This window comes from Branchiostoma floridae, chromosome 1, assembly GCF_000003815.2.
Source record: "Branchiostoma floridae strain S238N-H82 chromosome 1, Bfl_VNyyK, whole genome shotgun sequence".
Classification (NCBI taxonomy): Eukaryota; Metazoa; Chordata; class Leptocardii; order Amphioxiformes; family Branchiostomatidae; genus Branchiostoma; species Branchiostoma floridae.
The window spans coordinates 4,950,811-4,970,377 of record NC_049979.1 but is presented as its reverse complement, the minus strand read 5'-3'; the positions used below and the strand labels follow the sequence as shown (position 1 = coordinate 4,970,377).

The 19,567-nt window shown below is 41.6% G+C and overlaps 1 protein-coding gene across 2 annotated transcripts in view; it reads left to right on the top strand.

The window, feature by feature from the left end:
• Window positions 1-17,315, top strand: part of LOC118427216 (centriole, cilia and spindle-associated protein-like) — a 24,878-nt gene extending 7,563 nt beyond the window's left edge. For both annotated transcript variants that reach the window (XM_035836869.1, XM_035836861.1), the window contains exons 3-4: window positions 13,627-13,844; window positions 16,949-17,315. In XM_035836869.1, the coding sequence (XP_035692762.1) occupies window positions 13,627-13,844; window positions 16,949-17,137 (407 nt within the window). In that variant the 3' untranslated portion in view covers window positions 17,138-17,315. The remainder of the gene's footprint in view (window positions 1-13,626; window positions 13,845-16,948) is intronic.
• Window positions 17,316-19,567: the final 2,252 nt, after the last annotated feature.

The window sequence follows — 19,567 nt, the reverse complement described above, 5'->3', positions numbered from 1 at the left end:
CTAATTCTGTGTTAGATGTGGTTTTCTGTGCAATTATAATGATGAGGTACGTAATTTAAGGTGCTAGGAGAAAGATAAGCCAAGGAACACAGTGTTCATAACTTCCAATCAGCTTGCTATTGTAAATCATTAAGTATGTTAAGTGTAAGGCATATGCATAGTGCCTCTCCATCCTAATGTAGCAGGCACGAAGCCAATTGTTGTAGATTGGTGCAGAATATCATCAATAGTCACTGGCGGATCCAGAAATTTGCAAAGGGGGGGGCGCGCACCATGACGCGGCCGAAGGCCGCGGCCGCGCAGCGCAAGCTGCGCGGGGGGAGAGCACGAGAGGGGGGTCCCCCCTCTCGTTGGGGGGGTATGGGGGGCCTCCCCCAGAAAATTTATAAGAAATAGAGGCTCTCTGGTGCATTTTAGAGCCATATCTGAGCAAATTTGAGAAGCAAACTAACACTAACTTTTTGTCATGTCTGTGGCTGTCTAGTTCACTTCAGGGACATCTTTTACTATTTTTAGCAACTACCACTGAGGACAAACCTAGCGAAGGCTAGTTCCTCCTTCTTAATATTCATAAATGACGCCACGTACGCTACACAAACAATATCGGTACCTGGCTGCCGATTTGCCTTTCTCCGCGAAGCGGCTCGCGCTCCTATAAAATCGCATAGAAATCTCGTGGGATCTGAGTGGCTTGCCGGAGACGATTTTGAAAGTGTCTTACGCATTTGAAAATGCATATATTTCGGACTCTTTTTGTTTCTGCGGTGGCAATCGATGACGATTATTATATAAATCGGGGGGCAATGACAACAAAAACGTCAGCACGGTCACCGCGGCGACTGATCAGAACTGGAGTGGGGAGGGGGGTGTCGGCGCACGACGCCGATTTTCCCAAGGCGGGTTGCGTCTCTCTAAGCCGATGACGGACTATAGAAATCATCAGTTCATCAAAAATATTTAACTTCCGCTGATTTTCTGGAGATCTTACAAAATTTCCACGCTCTTTCTATATTTTTGAGCGCCGATTTTGGCTTACAGCGACCCACCAGTTTCTTGGGGAGAAATTGATGCGGCCGCGCTCCGTCCCCGGGCTTTTACCGTAAGTTTACGTGACTCGAAAGACCCACTAGTTATTGCAAACTGCAAGTTTCTCAAAATAATTACCAGAAAATCTCCTTTCAAATAAGCGAATTAGTTTTATAACGTTGTCAATATTCTTGGCGTAACTTCCGAAGACCTCTAGTATTTATCTTGCCATTTTTTTTTTTGCCAGCTGAAGGGGGAGGCGCGCGCCCGGCGCGCCTCCCCCTGGATCCGCGCGTGATAGTGTATTATGTCTTACAGAGGTTTGGTGGTTGCTTCGTTGGTTTCTTCACAAGGCAATAATAATGGTTGAGAATATTTATGAGTCATTTGATTTTTTTTGGGGGGGGGGGGGTCAGTAGCTGAGTAGATCTTGGTATGATTTAACCTCTTTGGTATGAGGAAGAAATACTTGGAAAACAACTGGATGGGGCTCAAATGGTTTAAGACTGAGGGACAATTTACTTTCAGTTGACATTGTTGGCACTGGTGGAGGTTTTGTGGTATTCATGTATGCTATATAGAGTTATCTTTGATTTTAAATGTTAAGAACAAAAAAAAAGACCTACATTTTACAACCTGTCTGGGAATAAAACTGATTTTTAAGACCTTGTATAGTATATAGCAGTCACAGAAATTTGACTTTTGAAGTAAGTAAGAACTATGAGGTGTTACTTTGTTTAATCTGGAGGCGAGCTCGTTCTTACTTACTTCAATCAGGAGAAGCCATTTATCTTCCGTGTCATGTGGGGGCTTGTTTGTGGGTAGAACCTTTACTCAGGAAGGCCACATGTCTGCCTAAGGAAATAAAAATTCAGACAAATGTGAACATGGCTGTGAAACAAGTCACCTGCTGCTTAGTTGTGTGTTCGCAGCACTTCTTAAACTTTAATGCGTCCCCAGAGCCCTGAACTGGTATGTGCTCCCATGCAATTATAACCCATACTGATGTGGAGAGATAGATATATAAGGACAGGTAGCTCAGTAATTTGTGCCGCCTAGAGGGAGAAATGTTGTTTGCCAAGTCACTTCAAAGCTGTTGTTGAACGTTGACATGGCACACACTTGTGGACCCTCTCCTTGGCAGGGGGGCATGTGAGTGAGAAGTTAGAACAACTCCAGCTGTGAGATCTATTCAAGATATACCAACAGACAACAAGACATACATTAGGACATGTCTTCATATCTGTGTACCCTGGACATCTTCACTTATCAGATCAGTTTGCCAGGGTTGTCCTGTGTTCTGTGTCTTCTTTGTTTTGTAAATTAGATTTAGTCAAGATGGCCTACTGACCCTCTCAAACTAAATGGTTCCAGCCCACACCTGAGTTTGCACACATGTCCGACATGCCTTTTACTTGCATGTCTGGGTCCTTAACCTCTACCTTCTGCCCACAACTTTCCTAATTGGGTCAGCTCTGAACTCCCACTGACTTCCTTGTAGTTATAACAGGGAACCTGTTGTGACATTCCACCTTCATAAAGTGAACAATTCTGCAGAAAGTTAACGCTAGTGCACCTTTATTAGGGAGGGGGGGGGGGAACTTAATTTTTTGTGTTTAAGAACAGGGTATTCAAGAGTACGTTTATCGAGTTGACAGACAGTGTTTTCAAATTAACATCATTTTTAAAATATTGCAGTTTAAACCACCCTTATCTTGTTGACTGTGAGACATCAAGAAAGAGTACAACATAGTAAGCCGATAAAAACGACATATTATAAAAAAACGTTAAAAAAACAGCTGGAGCCTAACCTCTGCTTGGAAAGTAGCAGAGAGTTGCATCATAGGGACCAAAGGGTTTAAATAAAGTTGTTTGTGACATTTGACCCAATATTTGAGGTGTGCAAAACTTTATGGCCAGCATATTGTCTCCCTCAAAAGTTCAAAGTCCCAGACTGTGGTAGATTAATGGTTATTGTCACTTGGGACCACTTTTGTCTGGCCCTGAGCTAAAAAAAGGAAAGGCCCTGTTCCAATTTTGGTGTATTATCTCAGATGGGAAGAAGACATTTAGACTATAGTCAGGTTATGTAGGGACCATGTCACATTATGTTATGTCAGAAATTGAGCAAAAAAGTGTTATAGATAACGTGTTGCAAAAGTTTTTGCCCCATGTTTATGTTATTAGTTACTAGTATTATTGACAAGATCTTTTGCTTAGAAATACGGAAGTTCTAGGCAAATAACTGTTTGATGGTTGTTGTTATCGAATTCATTTGTCATAAATAGAATGTCAAACATGTAAACATACTGTACTTTTAGTCTAAGATTTAGAAGCACCAACATCTGTGAAGTCATGTGTTTCCAGTCACACAGTATGATTTACATATAACATAACGTTATAGTTGCTTATCTATCTGACACTTACTAGTTGGAACAAAAACAAAGGTCGGCTTCCAGTATATCTTGTCATACTTATATTTCAGGTTCTTGTCCTTGTAGACATCATTGTCTTCAAGGTGAGGTAGGGTGTCCCATTATTCTTTTATCATCAGGAGTCAAGCGGAGGCAAGAAGTTTTCAGATCAAGCTCTACCTTGCAGTGTACAGGTCAAATTTACTCCCCCCAAACAATTCTTGGACGTTACTTGGACCAGATCTATTTCAGCGAAATTTTAGCGTCTGTCCTTTCGAAAATCTATTTAAAAGTTTGTGAGGTGCCCAGCCAGCAGAGCTGTAACCAATTCAAAGTTGGCACATGGGAGAGTTTGCTGCACGGAAAGCCCTGTAGTACATGTAACGTTAGCTAGTCAGGGCTCGAAATACCATATGTTGGTGTAGGTAAAATTGGAGCTGTGCAGGTACTTCTGTTGTCTACCTGCACCTAACCTGCACTGGTCCATGTGCTGGGTTTTATATTAGCTGAATTGACTGTTACTACCTATATTTGTGATGACCTATAAAATAGCAATGGTTCCTGAACAATTTTAGTATGATCCATATTTCCTAAAGTCAGAGTGGAGCAGGTAAAATTTGTCTGGTGGAGGTAATTTTCAATGTTACCTGCACCAATTCAGGTATGCAGAAAAAAGGATTTCGAGCCCTGCCTGTTGAAGTGCATGTAGCTGGTAGTGCTGACTACCTAGAGTCACACTACAAAGGCACAGTTTCCATTAAAGTGACAGGGTTACCACTTGGAAGTTGTGAGTGGCTATTGGCATGAAGTACTGACATGGTGGCACCAACTTGGCATCGCGAACAGTGCACCTGCTGGGCTGAGGCTGGTAGGTTCAGATGAGAATTAAGTGGATGCTGACAGTTATGTCTAACTTGGATGGAAAGATGATTTATTAGAATCCGTCTGTCGGATAGGACCTTAAATCCTGTGTCTGGGAAGAGCCATACCCCATGCAAGTTAAAGAACCCACCACACGTGTGATGGTGCGGTCTGCGATGGTGCAAATCCTTCTGTCTGGAGTTCACTTCGAATCACCTGGATGGAGGCCTGGCGAACCTCTGTCTCGTATCAGCCATATGGTGATTAACATCATTCACCCGGACGGGAGACCTGGTGCATCCCCGTCTTGTATTCAGCTATTCGAAAGGGTACTTGGTACCTGGTACTTTACATGTTTTTTTTGTCCCTTTAATTTGCCCCTCAAAATGCAGTAAATGGCATTTTAGAGGGTCAAGATGTCAAATTTTCCCCATGAGCATGCCCCCAGACCCTCCCTTTTGTGCCACATGTTCTTGAAATTTTGTCAGGAAAAGTCTCCATATGAAATTTACTGCCGCCGCCTCTGATATTGTAGCTTGGTACCTTGTACTTCACATGTTTTCTTGTCTCTGTAAGATGATATGGCCACTCCGTGGTGGTTTGAGTCATACCTCACTAAAAATACAAATCTAGTCATGGTAAAAGTTTATTGGCTCAGTAAGATAAACAGCCGTAATAAGATTGTTCCCTTATCATGTCCAAACTGATCAGTATCAAAGGTTAAAAACATAGGCTTACACTCCACAGGTGTCAGGTGATCCTTCAGCTTATCCCTTATTGCTGTCGTTCATTGCAGAATTTTTATGGGGTACTAAACTCTACACACCCTCCAGCATGAATTCAGTTCCATGCAGGGTTGTGGCCAGCACCCGTCCTTTTGCAGCTAGGCACGGAAAAAAATTTGCCCATTCTGTCCTCTGTGATGGACAAAAATCGATAAATTATGAAAAGATATTAAAAAAGAACTACCCCCCATGTGTAATTTTTCACTGAAACAGATGTCCTTGAACAGCTTAGTCTACTAGCAAAATTTACGCCTCAAAATGCAGGAAATAGTGTTTCAGAGGGTCTAGATTTTAAAAATTTCTGGGGGAGCCTTGGGCGCTTGATAGGATTCAAAATCCAGGGGAGGGAAAATGATTTCAGGCTGGCTACAGCCTTGGTTCCATGACATGCAGGAGGGGACAGAGGTAATCTTCAACCAAGCAGATCTGGTGGCACAATCGCCTGCAGTTACGATCCTGATTTTCCCATGGGAAGATCTGCTTGGATGATGGGACAAAGAGTGGGATGTCTTGTTTCCCAGAATTCGAGAATATGCTTCATAAAAATAGTGTTAGGATACCTTATCTGTCATCCAACAGAGGTGGTTTGGGTACACCCTGGCACCTGGCCAAATCATGCTGATGTCTTTGTGGATAGTATTTCACTGGTGATATTTCAGAGCTAATCTCCACAGATTGCGGGTTCAGTATCCTGTAAACCCCCGTTTTCTCAGTAATCTGTAATGCCTAGCTCAGTTCTCCCTGTTGGAAGCCTGTATCATTTTGTAATGATGCTAAAAAAATGTCATCTATCATATGAGAGAGTTTAGAAAATTGCCCAGCTATTGAGTAGAACAGCCAAACCAATGAGTCCTAGTAGGTAAAATTTGTCTTTCAAGTTATAGTCAACATTCTGACAATTTATTAGAAAGTCTGAAACAAAATGATGATTTTTCTTTATGCAACGTATCAAATGAGTGATAGGTGTCTTTGTTTGACTTGGTTGGACTCATCTATGGGTCTGAACTTGAGAAGCACATTTGCATAATCTGAAAGCCATCACCATCAAGAATATTATTACCCTGTTCCAGAAATAGTCACCCAAGGAGATGCCATTGAAGAAATTTCATTTCCCACCTTCATCTCAGATTGGCAATTTTGTGTGAATGTACAATATGAATGATTGCATCATATGGCCACAATGGCATTTATGTTGCAGTGCAAGCTTCCTCAAGAACATTTCACCATACACAATTCAGCCATAAGAAAGTTACATAGCTGGTACTGTACCAGACTTTTGTGACTAAGACATGCTGTATATGGTGAAAAACAAGTTTAGGCCACACCAATATTATTTGTTGCTTCTCGGATTCACCTGTCCATTTTTTTTTCATTTAAAAAAAAAAAAAGATTAAATCCTGAGAAAATTTTGTACAGGTTTTGCTATCACGAACCTGTAAATATTACTATTCAGAGCCACATACACATAATTTCAGTCTAAAAACAATGCATTTACAGAACATTTACAAGTCAAACAAAGTTCATTGTATAAAGCATGCCAATGAACTCCATAGACTGTTGTTGTTTGTTATTTAAGCCATATATCTTCACCCCAGACCTCTTGAAAAAAATTATCTTTATTTTTTTTCCAACCTGTCAATCCATTTTTTTCTCAGAAAAAATCTAAGAAGCAGCAAATAGATTTGGTGTGGCCTTATATAGCAATTTAGTCTTTTGCATACGTACATGTATTGTTATATTCTAGTGTTTGTGTCATACAGCAAGGAAATGATTAAATCATTACCACACACCTGCCTTCAGAAATGTCTTGAGGTACAGTAGAAGGTTGGCACATGAACTGACGGTACGACCCCCCAGTATGTTGACAAGTTTGAATTGTTTCTACATTCATGCAGGTGCTAATGTTTTGTTGTGTGGTCGATAACCCGTCTGAACCCACTTCAAGGGTAGGCGCAAGTCAAATAACACATCGGTACCGATGTGTAAATATTTGTTTCTGAAAGGAGAAAGCTGTCGGGTGGTTGTGTGAGTGGTACAACTATTGACTGTTACTGTTGTTTGATTGAGTTGTTTGGGCAAGAGGGCAAGACGGGATCAATACATAGGTTAAATGGATTGTCAACACGAAGATTCAATCGTAATCTTCCTTCTTTGTGGGAAAACCCTTTATTGTGGGCCACTCAGATAAGACATTGCAGTGTGTTTGTTACTGTGGCATGTAGGCATGCTGCATGTAAATTATGATAACAGTATACAGGTGAGAAAGGAAGCTAAAACTAAGTAAAAGGCTTGTTTGATCACACACACGTACACACACACACACACACTCCTTGGTTTAAACCTCCTTGGTTTGATTGCTGCACAGTTGGGGCTTTAGAGCGGGTCAGGGTTTGAGTCCGTCTTTCTGTCCTTTGACGGAATTTTGCTGCCAGGGAAGGCAGGCTCGGGAAGGACAAAAATTTTGCCCATTCCGTCCTTTGTCATGGACAAAAATTGTCATTTTAAGATATGAATCAAACCAACCTGAGTCTACGAGCAAAATTTGCTTCTCAAAATAAAGGAAATAGCATTTCACAGAGGGTCTAGATTTCAAAATTTTCTCAGGGAGCATACCCCTGGACTCCCCTAAGATTGTTTTGCATCTTGACAGGATTTCTATTAAAATCCAGGGGAAAGAAAAAAATTTCAGGCTGGCTTGAACACTGGAGCGGGGTGTTGCAGGGTTGGACAGGTCCACTAGCCCAATTCTATAGGGCAAGTGAAAGTGCTGGTTGGGCAAGTGCATTACCTACCCTACTTGTCCAGTCGGGCAAGTAAGCATTGGTCAACACACAAAAATAGAGCCAAATCACTAATGATAAAAGATTCTATTGCTTGAAAATACATAATATGAAAATTGTTTTTCAAAATGCATATGAAAAATGTTATTCAAATTTTGGGCAAAGTTAGTTTGGGCTAGTGAATTTTTTAGGAACTTGCTCGATAGGACAAGTGAATTTTGGCAAACTTGTTAAACCGTGCGGGTGTTGTTTGGTAGGGTGGAGCCTGAGTAAACAGACCTGTGTGTCACATCCTGAACCTCGCCTCGGGTCTCCCAGGTGCACCAATCAGCTCCTTTCTGCTGCTTTCAAATTATACCCTTAGATATACATGCTTAAACACTTGTAGGTATTGACTGATGTAGTTTATACTACCACCTGGTAGGGAGAGGCTCCAGCTAAGAAAAGCTGCAGAATGGTTTGATTTTGCCTGGTAATTCTTAAAATTGTTAACATTGCTAAAGGCGAGTTCTAATTTATTAGCCATACAAAAAAATTTAGATGACAGCTTGACTTACTGTACTTTTTTTTGTATCAAGATATGCATGTCAATTTCTGTAGCACATACAATATCACCCAGAGAATACCCAGTCTTTGTTGTACTACTTTCCTGTCCTGTTGTACAACTTCCTTTATTAGACTCAATCCATCTCTTTTCATAGTGGTTTAACAACTCTTTGTCCTGACCATGGTACTCAGCCATAAAACAACTTTCTACTTTCCTCTACTTTAACTGCTAGTTTTCAACACAGAAGCCATTCACTTTAACTGCTAGTTTTCAACACAGAAGCCATTCACTGCTGCAGGGAAAAGTTGTGGTTCACAGCTAAGCTGGAGATTTCTACGGTCAAAAATTGCCCCTTGTATCTTAGGAGACAAAATGACTGATGGTGCCCATCGGTGCTGCTAGAGAATTACCACCATTGACATCCTCATCCTCGATCGGCCCGGGCAGCTCAATTCCAGCAGATGTCGTGTCTCCCCAGTCAAACGCCAGGCAATAACGAGCCGTGTTTATGGCACGTCCGAGTGCAAAACTTGTACCATTACCGCCGTACAGAAGGCCATCTTCCCAACCTCCCTATCTAAAGGGTCATGGAGGTAATTTCTGCTGGTGCCATCAGTCTCCCCGAAACACCTGGACCATAAATTATTGCTGCCATTTCAGCACCATCTGAACTTTCTTCCCACAAGGCTACAGTCTGATGGATGCTGTTCTTCACAGCAGTGGGAAATTTTCCCTCAACTCTGACTACCTGAACAGTCCATGATGAGATTGTGGTGGTGGGAGATGCAGACTAGGAGAATTTTTTACGTGATGATTCCCAAAGACTATATATACCCCATTCAGGGTAAAACATCTGATGTACATAGAAATCCTTGATATGTTGCATACTTCCCTTGACATCTTTCATCAAAAGGTTTCACATCATCCATGATTCTAACTTCTTGCTAGTGCATTTTTAGCATAACGGGCCACTACACTATAATTTGCGACCACAACGCTAAAATTAAGACCACTACGCTAATTTTCAACTAGCAAAGTTGTATTTTTGCTTTCATTTACTTGTTGAAAAATGTCTAATCAAATATGAAAACGATGATATGCCTCTCCAAACTGACCAGAAAGTCAAGTAACATGTAATGTTAACAGAGTAACAGTAAGTCCCCTCACATTTATCCTTATCATTCCAACTTTGATTGATTGGTCATCAGGATTTCAACTTCACCCCAGATTTTCCTGTTAGAAGACAGTGTTTTTTTAATTCCAAAGTTGTTATGCCAACATCTGTTCCAAAGGACCAAGACCCCCCCCCTTCCACGCCATCATTACCATTGTGCATGAATAAGATCCTGACTAGAACCCTGTGTACCACCCTGCATGTAGTGTAAGGAACTCTACTCTCCAAGCAGAGGTTAGTCTCTATCTGTTTTTTAAAAACATTTTTAGTCGTTTTTATCGGGCTTTCTATTTTGTATTATTTCTTGAAGTTTGCCAGCTGTTTTGACAATACAAGATACAATACAAAGTAGAAAGCCCGATAAAAACGACTCAAAAGACGTTTTAAAAAACATCCGGAGCTAACCTCTGCTTGGATAGTAAAGGAACTCCGACTCGGTGTGTGTGGTGTGGCCTGTCCATATATTAACCAGCCGCGGACGTGACAGGTGCAGGTAGATGAGATGGTGGCCAGGGGACCAGAACGTCTAGTTTCCGTGTGATGACCTTCGCAAACAAACCAAATTACGTCCTTACCACTCAGTCTCACAGGAACCCGAGTGGAGAGGACATAATGTTCCGGAGAAAATTGTTCTGCGATGATGGATGTTGCCGGTGACTGGAGTGAATCATTCCCAACGTCTTAGCACCTACGCCTGATTTATCTGTCATCTCAGTCAACGACTCTAAATGAGAAATATCACGAAAACAGGCTGATGTGATATTCATCTTCTCTGTGTACTCATTTTCTCCTGTCCCATATATGCACCATGTGAAGTTGGCACTCCCTGGTGCATAAGAACAAAAAACAAAGTTATTTGTTGTTTTTTAGCATGAGTCAATGAGAATTCATCTGTGTTGGTAAATGACACTATGGGTTAACTAAACTTTATGGCTGAAAATTTGGGTTACTCCCAATCAATTTGGTGTTGGTTAATAGGTATAGTTTAGTTAATCCATAATTATTTGTTGTTTGTCGAATTCTCAACTGTCTCTTTGCGGTAAGGCCATACTAATCAAAGTATTGGATCACTTTCTGTGGGCAGTCCAAATCCATCGCGAGGTTGCAGAAAAAAAGGCATAAAAAGTTGCTTCCATCATGAAATCTAGGTAGTCTGGAATGTTGTAGAAATGACTAAACACACAGGAAATGTTTATCAATAAGAGATGCTTTATTTTTATTCTTTGACATCTTCTTTTTTCTTTCACATCTTCTTTGAGTTTGGACGACTTTTTTCATTCATATCTATGGTCTGATATTTTTTTGCAATCTGTGGCATCTATATACACAATATATCACTCAGTTCATCAGCCAGTGCCACATGGCTTTGGATGACTCCAAGCTAAATAGAGAAATCTGCAGCTAACATTCCATTGAGTTTTGAGCTTGTGATGGTATGATATGGTAAGGCTCCTGAATCCTAGCTCAGCGGTCCAGTCCCAAGCCCGGAGTGGTCACTTTTGCTTTGGGGCATGGTATTTCTGACAGAGATGGCCCAAATGTGTTGTAAAACTAAAAGGTTTGATGCTGGAGATATCAGTCAAGTTCAGTGTTTTTGTCTGAGGTGGACATTGATGTCAGAGACTTTATCAGGGAGATTCTAACATCCAGTCCTGAGGTAATCAGGATTTCAACTTTACCCCAAGTTTATCTGTTATAATATAAGACAGTGTTTTTTGTCATTCCAAAGTTTCTCATACTTTTAACATGTTATACCAACATCTGTTCTCAAAACAATTTTCCAATGAGTAACCGTATGAATCTTTTCAGTTCTGTGTCCAGCTCTGGTTCCATGCCTGTTAAATGGTCTGCCCATAATGAGTATATTCCAGTCTTCCTGTTCACCTGTTCTGCTGTACAGTTCATTCCTCCTTCCCCATCACTTCTCTCCTGTTCTGTTCTGCATCACAATTCAAACCGGCACCGTCTAATTTTCCCCTCAAGTGACCACAGACATGATGTTATTGCATATTAACACTTTCACCCTCGGAAAATTGTTAATTGCAAAACCAATTAACGATATAGATGTAACGGTTCCACTTGTGACTTGGGATGAATATTAAGTGCAGACGTGGAGTTGACATATTCGTCGCACGACGAGCGTATATATATCTCCAGACTGATCATCTTGTACTCTTAATTCATGAATCAATCATGTTTCAATGACTGTGCAGAAAAATTCTGTCAACTTTTTGCACATATTGTGTACAAACAATATTTTTTCATCTAAGTAAAGTCCTTGGGGGGTTTTGTGATTATTTTTCATTCGACTGATATGATAGACAAAATGTTCCTACTTGAGTTATTTGTCATTGACACAAGATAGTAACCAACTTCAGTAGAAGCCGCTTAATTGCATGGCCTATTTGTCAGTGAATTTTGTGCAATTATCCAGCTATAATGCAAAGTTATCTAGCTGAAATGCATGGATTTGGGATTTTGGTACACCGTGCAGTTAACAGAAGTGTGCGTTAATTCGTTGTGCAATTAACTGGCTTCTACTGTATTACAAAAATTCAGAGCAGCAAAGACCAGAAGTTTTCTTGACTGGAATAATTGGTTCTTTAATAGCTACACTGTTGAAAACTGATCATTTTTCTCCTTACCATTGCGCAGTAGACTACAATGGCATGGAAAATCTACCGAAAATTATTGATTTTTCTCTGCATTGCATCCTCTCAGCAATAGCTAAATGCCATTAAGTATCATGTTCTGGATTATGTTCTTTTTTACGAGGCTATATTTATTGATATCTACTTTAGACAATAGAAAAAGATGCATATCAGTTCCAATGGACTACTGGGGAGCTCCTATAGCTCCCAATACTTATCGTGTCCAATACTTGACCATAGATTGGTAAATGAGTGCCTGGGGCAGATATTAATCAAGCTGCATGTATCAAGGAAGGACAAATCAATTGAAGTTAGTGTTTAAAGAAAACCATCTCTATCAAACTAAGTCATTTCGTTTTGGGACAAAAGAGATGAGAGCTTTTTTGTAGTATTGCCTGTAACAATAGGTTCTTACTTTTGTTGGTCAGACATACCAGAAATAGTCGCTCTTAACGTAAAGAATTTGCCAGTATGTTTGCTTCAGTTCTGAAGATATAGTTGTAAGACCCTTACAGGTACTTTTTCAGAACTGAAACAAACAGTCAGAATCTACTGGTGTAAGGAAGGGTCCCTCTCATATTTTAGTACAGTCAAACCTGCCCAAGACGACCACCCGGGGGACCGGAAAAAAACGGTCGATTTGGACAGGTGGTCGCTGAGAAGAGTATCAACTCAAAACATGCCCGATGCAAAGTATAAATGGTTTCCGTTGTGTTAAATGGCAAATAGCAAGCACACTGCACGCACGCAAAGAAGCGAGGTCTTTAATGCCAGATACAACATGCAGACTGTAAACTGTAAATTTAACCCCAAAATCCGATGCAAACTGGCCGATTTCGGCACAAAATCGCGCTAGTTATCATTAAAAATCGATGAAAACCTCAATTTTGAAAATGATGCGGTCGTTATGGGTCCCAATTTGGGCCGGTCGCGGTCGCGTTGGCCAGGTGGTCGTTGAGAAAAGGTCGCTTAATGCTTACGTCAATGGGAAAATAAATCGGGACCGAGAAAAAGCGGTCGAAATGGCCAGGTGGTCGCTGAGAAGAGGTGGTCGCTCGGGCAGGTTTGACTGTAGATTTGATTTGTGATGAAGGGTTATATGGAGCAGGAAGGGTGTGCAACACTTGTCAATTGAATGGTCCAAGTTCCCTGATATTTATTTGCCCATAGACTTGTTTTTACTTAGGTTATCTTAGTAGAGAGGCTGTTTGATAATAACAGAATGAACTTGGGAGTTTTGACAAAATAGCCTGTTAAGTTGGATCTGGCATATGTTAGGCTTCAACTGCCAAGCACATGTAGGAAACATGTAAAACATTGACAGACAAAATGCATTCTTTTTTCCCCAGAACTAAAGATAATCGCTTTATGATACTCTTCTCTTGCAGAGGCCAAGCCAACTCGAGCGAGCCTTGGTAAGACCAGAGTGATCTCGACCAAGGCCAGACCGTCACGACCGATCAGCGCTCCCGTGAGAAGGAAGCCACCACCTCAGCGCCCGCCACTCAATCCGCCGTTCCTGCCTTACGGGCAGGGGGACAGGGAGAGGGTCACCGGCGACAAGAGGACCTTCAACGTCAGGGCATCTGTCAGGGATAATGAGGAGGTTGGTCACTTTTAAATCTTAAAAGATTAAAAACTTTTAATCCTGCTTATGGGATTTAACAATAAATTATGCGTTGTCACATAATACTAGTATATTGTTGATCTACTTGTGAAAGCAATTTGTCATCTGTCGTCTAATGGTAGATTCATCATCAACATTGATATATGCTGTTAGGTCAGGGTCAGAGGGGAAGAAAACTGGCCAATCTACTTTTTGCTCTCAACTCCCCAACTCCACTAGGGCATGGTCTATAAATCTTGGTATGGGTTATTATTTTTTTCTAAAGACACTTTGTCTTGCACTTCGATTTCCTCGGGATAGACGAGACTTTTGCAGTGAAACATATGGTGTCTGGTGAGTGTGGCCGCCTGTGATTTATGAGACAATCACAATCTCTGAACCCCACAGAAAACAGGGTGTCTGCGTAAGTCCATGTGTCTCTATGGTCTGTTCGTCATGCTCAAGGTGTTTGGGCTGGTTGGCAGCTATCTTTATCTGGGTGGGATGTTCTTCTCATCCAGGTGCCAAAGTCTGTCACTGATGCTCACCGATGAACAAAATCTTCTCCACGGGAGATCGAAGATGTCCAAGACGTCGTCTTTGAACTTGCTTTACTGGCAAATGACAACTATGTGTGCTCTATAGGAAATGGTCTACACTGTACAATTAGAAATACATCAAATCCAGTTTGCAGAAAACTTTCGGGTAAAAGCAATTTTCCCAGGATCCCTTTGCCATCACTGGGAGCTACCACATTGTCCTCAGCTCCATTTGGGAACATTGCTCGGCAATTTTGGCCCGGGGAAAATAATGTGGCTCGTGTTATAATTACATTTCAGCCAACCTGGCAAGTCCTCGCAATGGTGTCAAATTACATCGGTAAAGGAAAAGGTGCCAGCGGAGTTGGCATGTTTCAAGCCATTTGGTGCCTCAGTGCGCCCTGGTGATGACAAGGCAACGCTCTCTTACCATCACCCTCGCTGAAGCCAAAACTGCACTGTCAGTAGTTTGGTACTGGTGTGGTAATTGGAGACAGGCTGTGTGCATACCTGTGCCTGACAACCATCCAGGAATGTGCATCATTTTGTACAATGGTTTAATAGGAGAAGGGAGTTCTGCAGAAACCACCTGTCGGATTCCCATGGGCCCGTGCTGTCAGCAGTTTTCCCAACACTGAATAGTCCTTACAGCTTGGATGGTGGATGCCAGCCTTGTTTGAGTTAGTCTGTTCTCACTGATCAGTGAGAATGGACAGAACACTACAGGGTTGGACAAGTTTTCTAAAATTCACTTGTCCTATTGGGCAAGTACTTAAAAAATTGACTTGCCCAAACCAAATTTTCACTTGCCCCAAATTTAGATGACATTTTTTTGGGGGGCATTTTCACTTCCAGCAATGGAATTTTTTTAACACTGCCTCTGATTCTTCTGTGTCGACCAATGCTTGATACCATAACTGTGAAAAAAGTTACAAGTATATCAAAATCTCACTGTTGGAAATTCTTACTTGCCCGATTGGGTAAGTAGGGTAGGACATGTACTTGCCCTATGGGCACTTTCATTGCCCAGGACAATCGGGCTAGTGGACTTGTCCAACCCTGAAGGTAGACTGGCATCCAGACTACAGTCCATAGTCATTAGCATTGAGAAAAGTGGACTGCTTAGAAATGGTAACATTTCCAGGAACAGTTTGAATGAGAAATGGGGCAGTCAGTCCTCAGTAAATGTTTTGATCAGAGATCAGGCATGAAGATTTGCTCCAGGCATTGTAAAGCTCTCAAGCTTTTAAAATTGTTTCTGTCCCATTCATTGTTTGGAAGCCCACGATGCTAATTTTCGTTGCCAAATTTGTCATTTTGGGCTTATACAAAAATACAAATTGATCCATTCCGTGTCAAAAAGTTCAGAATTTTGGGATGGAAGGAGTGAAAAGGCAGCCTTCAAAGGTGCATTTTGTACCGGTTTGCCCTCCCCTCTGTGAAAAATCTAAATAAAGAAATAATATGGAATATTTTGTGTATAAAAGCTTTGTGGATGGCAGTACAAGTATTTAACTGGTGACCTGATGAGGAACTAGGTCAGGCGACAGCCTTGACGGTGAAAGTGTCGGTAGGTCTGCAAGGTCTGGAACTTACCAACTACTGATGATACTGCTCAGTGGTGGAAAGAGAGGACAAAAAAAAAGAAAGAAACTACACAAATGTGGATGATGCCTATTTCTTGTAGGGTACATAAAAACTTGTGGATGTTGACTGAGTCAAGCTCTGCCAGAAAGACATCGTTCACTGGTAGGCTCTACCAAATACGGTATTATCTATTTTGGTTGTTCTCATCTCTTATCTTGTTGTCAGGAAGGAATTAAGTTCTAACAGCTGGCCCTTAATGCTGGCACTAGCGAGATATGGGAGGTATGGGCCTGGAGCAAGCAGCATGGGCGAGGCCGGCCCAATCAGTACATACTGATGGTATCTGCTGTTGAAAAATTGATAAATCAAAGTGCTTTCCTCTGGCCAATGTCGAGGGGACATTCGGGGCCCTTCAGCTGTTTTAATGAAGATGAGGTGGAGCTGTTGAGGTGTTCTTGAACTGATTTAACTGTAATATCCAACACAAAAATTGGAATCATCACCCAAATTTTCTACTGAACAGCGACAGTCTTTATCTTGTCGTGACATTATGCAGATAGGACATGTGACTCAGTGAGCAGTGTATCATAAGTTACAGGAAGTTTATGGCGACCCCCGTCTCTGCATAACGTGACGTCACGGCAGCAGTGGATTGTTCATTTCTTGACAAAGACTGGTGCTGTCGAACTTTGGGCGAGTCCAATTTTTGTGTTGGATATTACAGTTACCGGTAAACTGGTTCAAGAATGACTTCTACCAACACAGATGAACTTTCAAGTTGGGTTGTTTTGTTTGTTTGAACCTTTGTTTAGTCATGAAAGCTCAAATTGACCTGCAGGTCACTTTCCATTGAGGTCATGAGGGATGAGGCATGGGTCAGACAAAGTATATAACAGAGATGACATTTACATAGTTTACATCATTTAAAGTCCTAATGTGTCTGAAAGTTTGACAGTTTGTGTTTGTTGTTGTTGCCAGGTGTACCTCTCGGCCCTGCGAGCGCTGCGCAGACGAGAGATGCAGGTCAGGGCGGCGCTGGAAGCCAGACACAGAGATGCGCAGAAACGGGTGGCGCTGTCCAGGAGCCGCACAACCCTCCCGCCGTCCAAGTCCGACAGCTCGCAGTGGAGGACAGAATACCAGAGCAACTACCAACCAGGGTTGTAATCAGCACCCGTTCTTCCCTCCTTTGACGGAATTTTGCAGCTAGGGACCGAAAAAAAATTGCCCATTCCATCCTCTGTGACGGACAAAAATCGATAGGTAGAGATAGAACACGGGGGACGGAAAATGATTTCAGGGTGGCTACCCCAGTCTGCTGTCTGACAGGGGTGCCCACACTGTCAGTAACAGCCCCTCTTTCAACCTCCTTGGTAACAGCAAGACACCTTTTTAACTTACAGGACAGAGAAGTTCAAGAGGCTGCCAAAACTGTTAGCTGCAAATTGGCAAGTCAATGCAGACTGCAGACAGAAGAGACGCAAAGTACTAGACACAACTGTTGTCAATTAAATGAATGGCAACAGTCTTTGAGAGTCACATTCCGCCAGATGAGATAATTTGTGATGATGCTAAAAGGAACATTATTATGGACGGGTCATTTACAACTTTTATGCAGCAGCCATCAGTAATCAATGCGGGGGATCACGCCATTAAGATCGGGAAAGTAGATGAGGTTATCGGAAAATTGTGGCAGCATTGATTGTACATTGTAATATTAATGGGAAATGGAAGAATGGGGAGCTGGATGTAAATTTTGAATGGAAAAGTTCCCCAGGTGTGCCGGACTAAATTAACCGGAGGATGAATGATCCGCATCGCAGCCAGGACGGGTCAAAAGGCCAGATCTTCGCGATCCTACGCTCTTTTTAAAACCGTACGTTCCCGTTCTGCGCGAATATCTACAACTGTTCTTGCCCGTGTTCTCGCGCTGCCATGTAATTTTCCTGTACAACAAGGTTGTCCTGAGAAAATTGTCGGGTTGCTGGGAGTACCGAAACCAGCTGAGTTATTCCTCCTCCTCACATTCCTCTGGGAGGGTAGCGCAGGATTTAGAATGCCTCACGCAGGCCGTAGAATGGAACATGTCTGCCAAGAATAACGGTGATACCTTATCGAGGTCTCCAGGTTCAATTATGCAGTAGTTAGGGAGGGACGGACAGCAGAGATATGACGAACCAGATGCAAACAGGTGGTATGCAGTGTTAGGGTGTATCAGACTGATTTTGACATGAATGACTTTAACATGGAGATAATGTATATAGATATAGTACATAATGCATAATCATATACATTGTACATTGTATATATATCATGGGAATCATGATTTTCAAACATGTTTTTATACTTGATTAATGTAGAAGTACATAGGAAAATTAAAACATGATAGAGAGAAATATTTGTAAAGGAAATATTGAAGAATAAGTCTGGAAATCAGATGTGTGGCAGAAATCTTTCTATATGGTATATGTATTATATACTGTTTAAGACAACTGTATGTTCTGGTAAGTGCGATCCACTGTCTATATTTGGTATGTTTGCCCTGTAATCTGTTGTAGGATCTAAATGGCAGGTTGTGGAGATGGTGAAGGCTGATTCACCCCGGGTCAGGTGGCCGGGGGTGACGGGGATCATTGGGTGCTGGGACGGAATATTAACCATCAGAAATGAAGCCATACGTCTCCGCCGCAGTGTCATCCCGGGCCTGTCGGCTCCGTTAAGGTCTTTGTACGGTCCTTTGAGATTAATGGGGTAAGACGGAGGATATGCGATGTTTTTTAAGGGACTTGCAACTGTTGAGTCCAACTACTTTGACTGCTAGAGTACTAGCTGAGGAGTTTGAACTGAATTGTGTCTGAAGGATAATTTACCAGTAGTAGCTTTTGAAGCATTGACTTGATATTGTGGAAATTAATTGTATTTTTTGAAAATTCATGATGTTTTGATATAGAATACATAGAACAAGTTTAAACATAAGCAGTCTGTACTGTCTTTTTTTGGTTTGAGAATTAAGGTCTAAAGCAGAGACATGCTTATGTATTGGATAATAGGACGTCCACAATTGGGCCCTTGGGTCCATTCAATATTGTCAATAACAAGAGGAAATGGAGTTAGAGATCATGCCATGGGGTCACATCCAACATAGATTTAAAGACAAGATAATTGTAAAATTGAGTGTGTACAATGTAGTGCCTGTTTGAGATGGGCTAGATGCAGTTTGGCATCATTTACATCCTTTGGTTCTCCTGAACCATCTGTTTCTGTATTCCTCCAAGGCAGGGTCCATCTCATGAGAGGGAAAGGATTTTTATCCTAAACAAACTTGATGGATTCACAGACATTTTGTGGCCAGTTGTAACTACCATTCACACTACTATTGAAATCTTTCCTGTTTTATATTTCAAAACTGTCAGCTCAGGTCTCTAGTGTTTAATTCATTATGATCTTGTAAAAAAAAAAATATCTGAAGCCAAGGCAAGCCCAAACTGACAGACTTTTGCTGATTAGATACAAGAGTCTTGTCCTGATGGGTTTGAGATGTATTTCAGACTACCTTTGCTCTACTGACAGTCCTTCATCCTTGTAACTTGTAAGCCC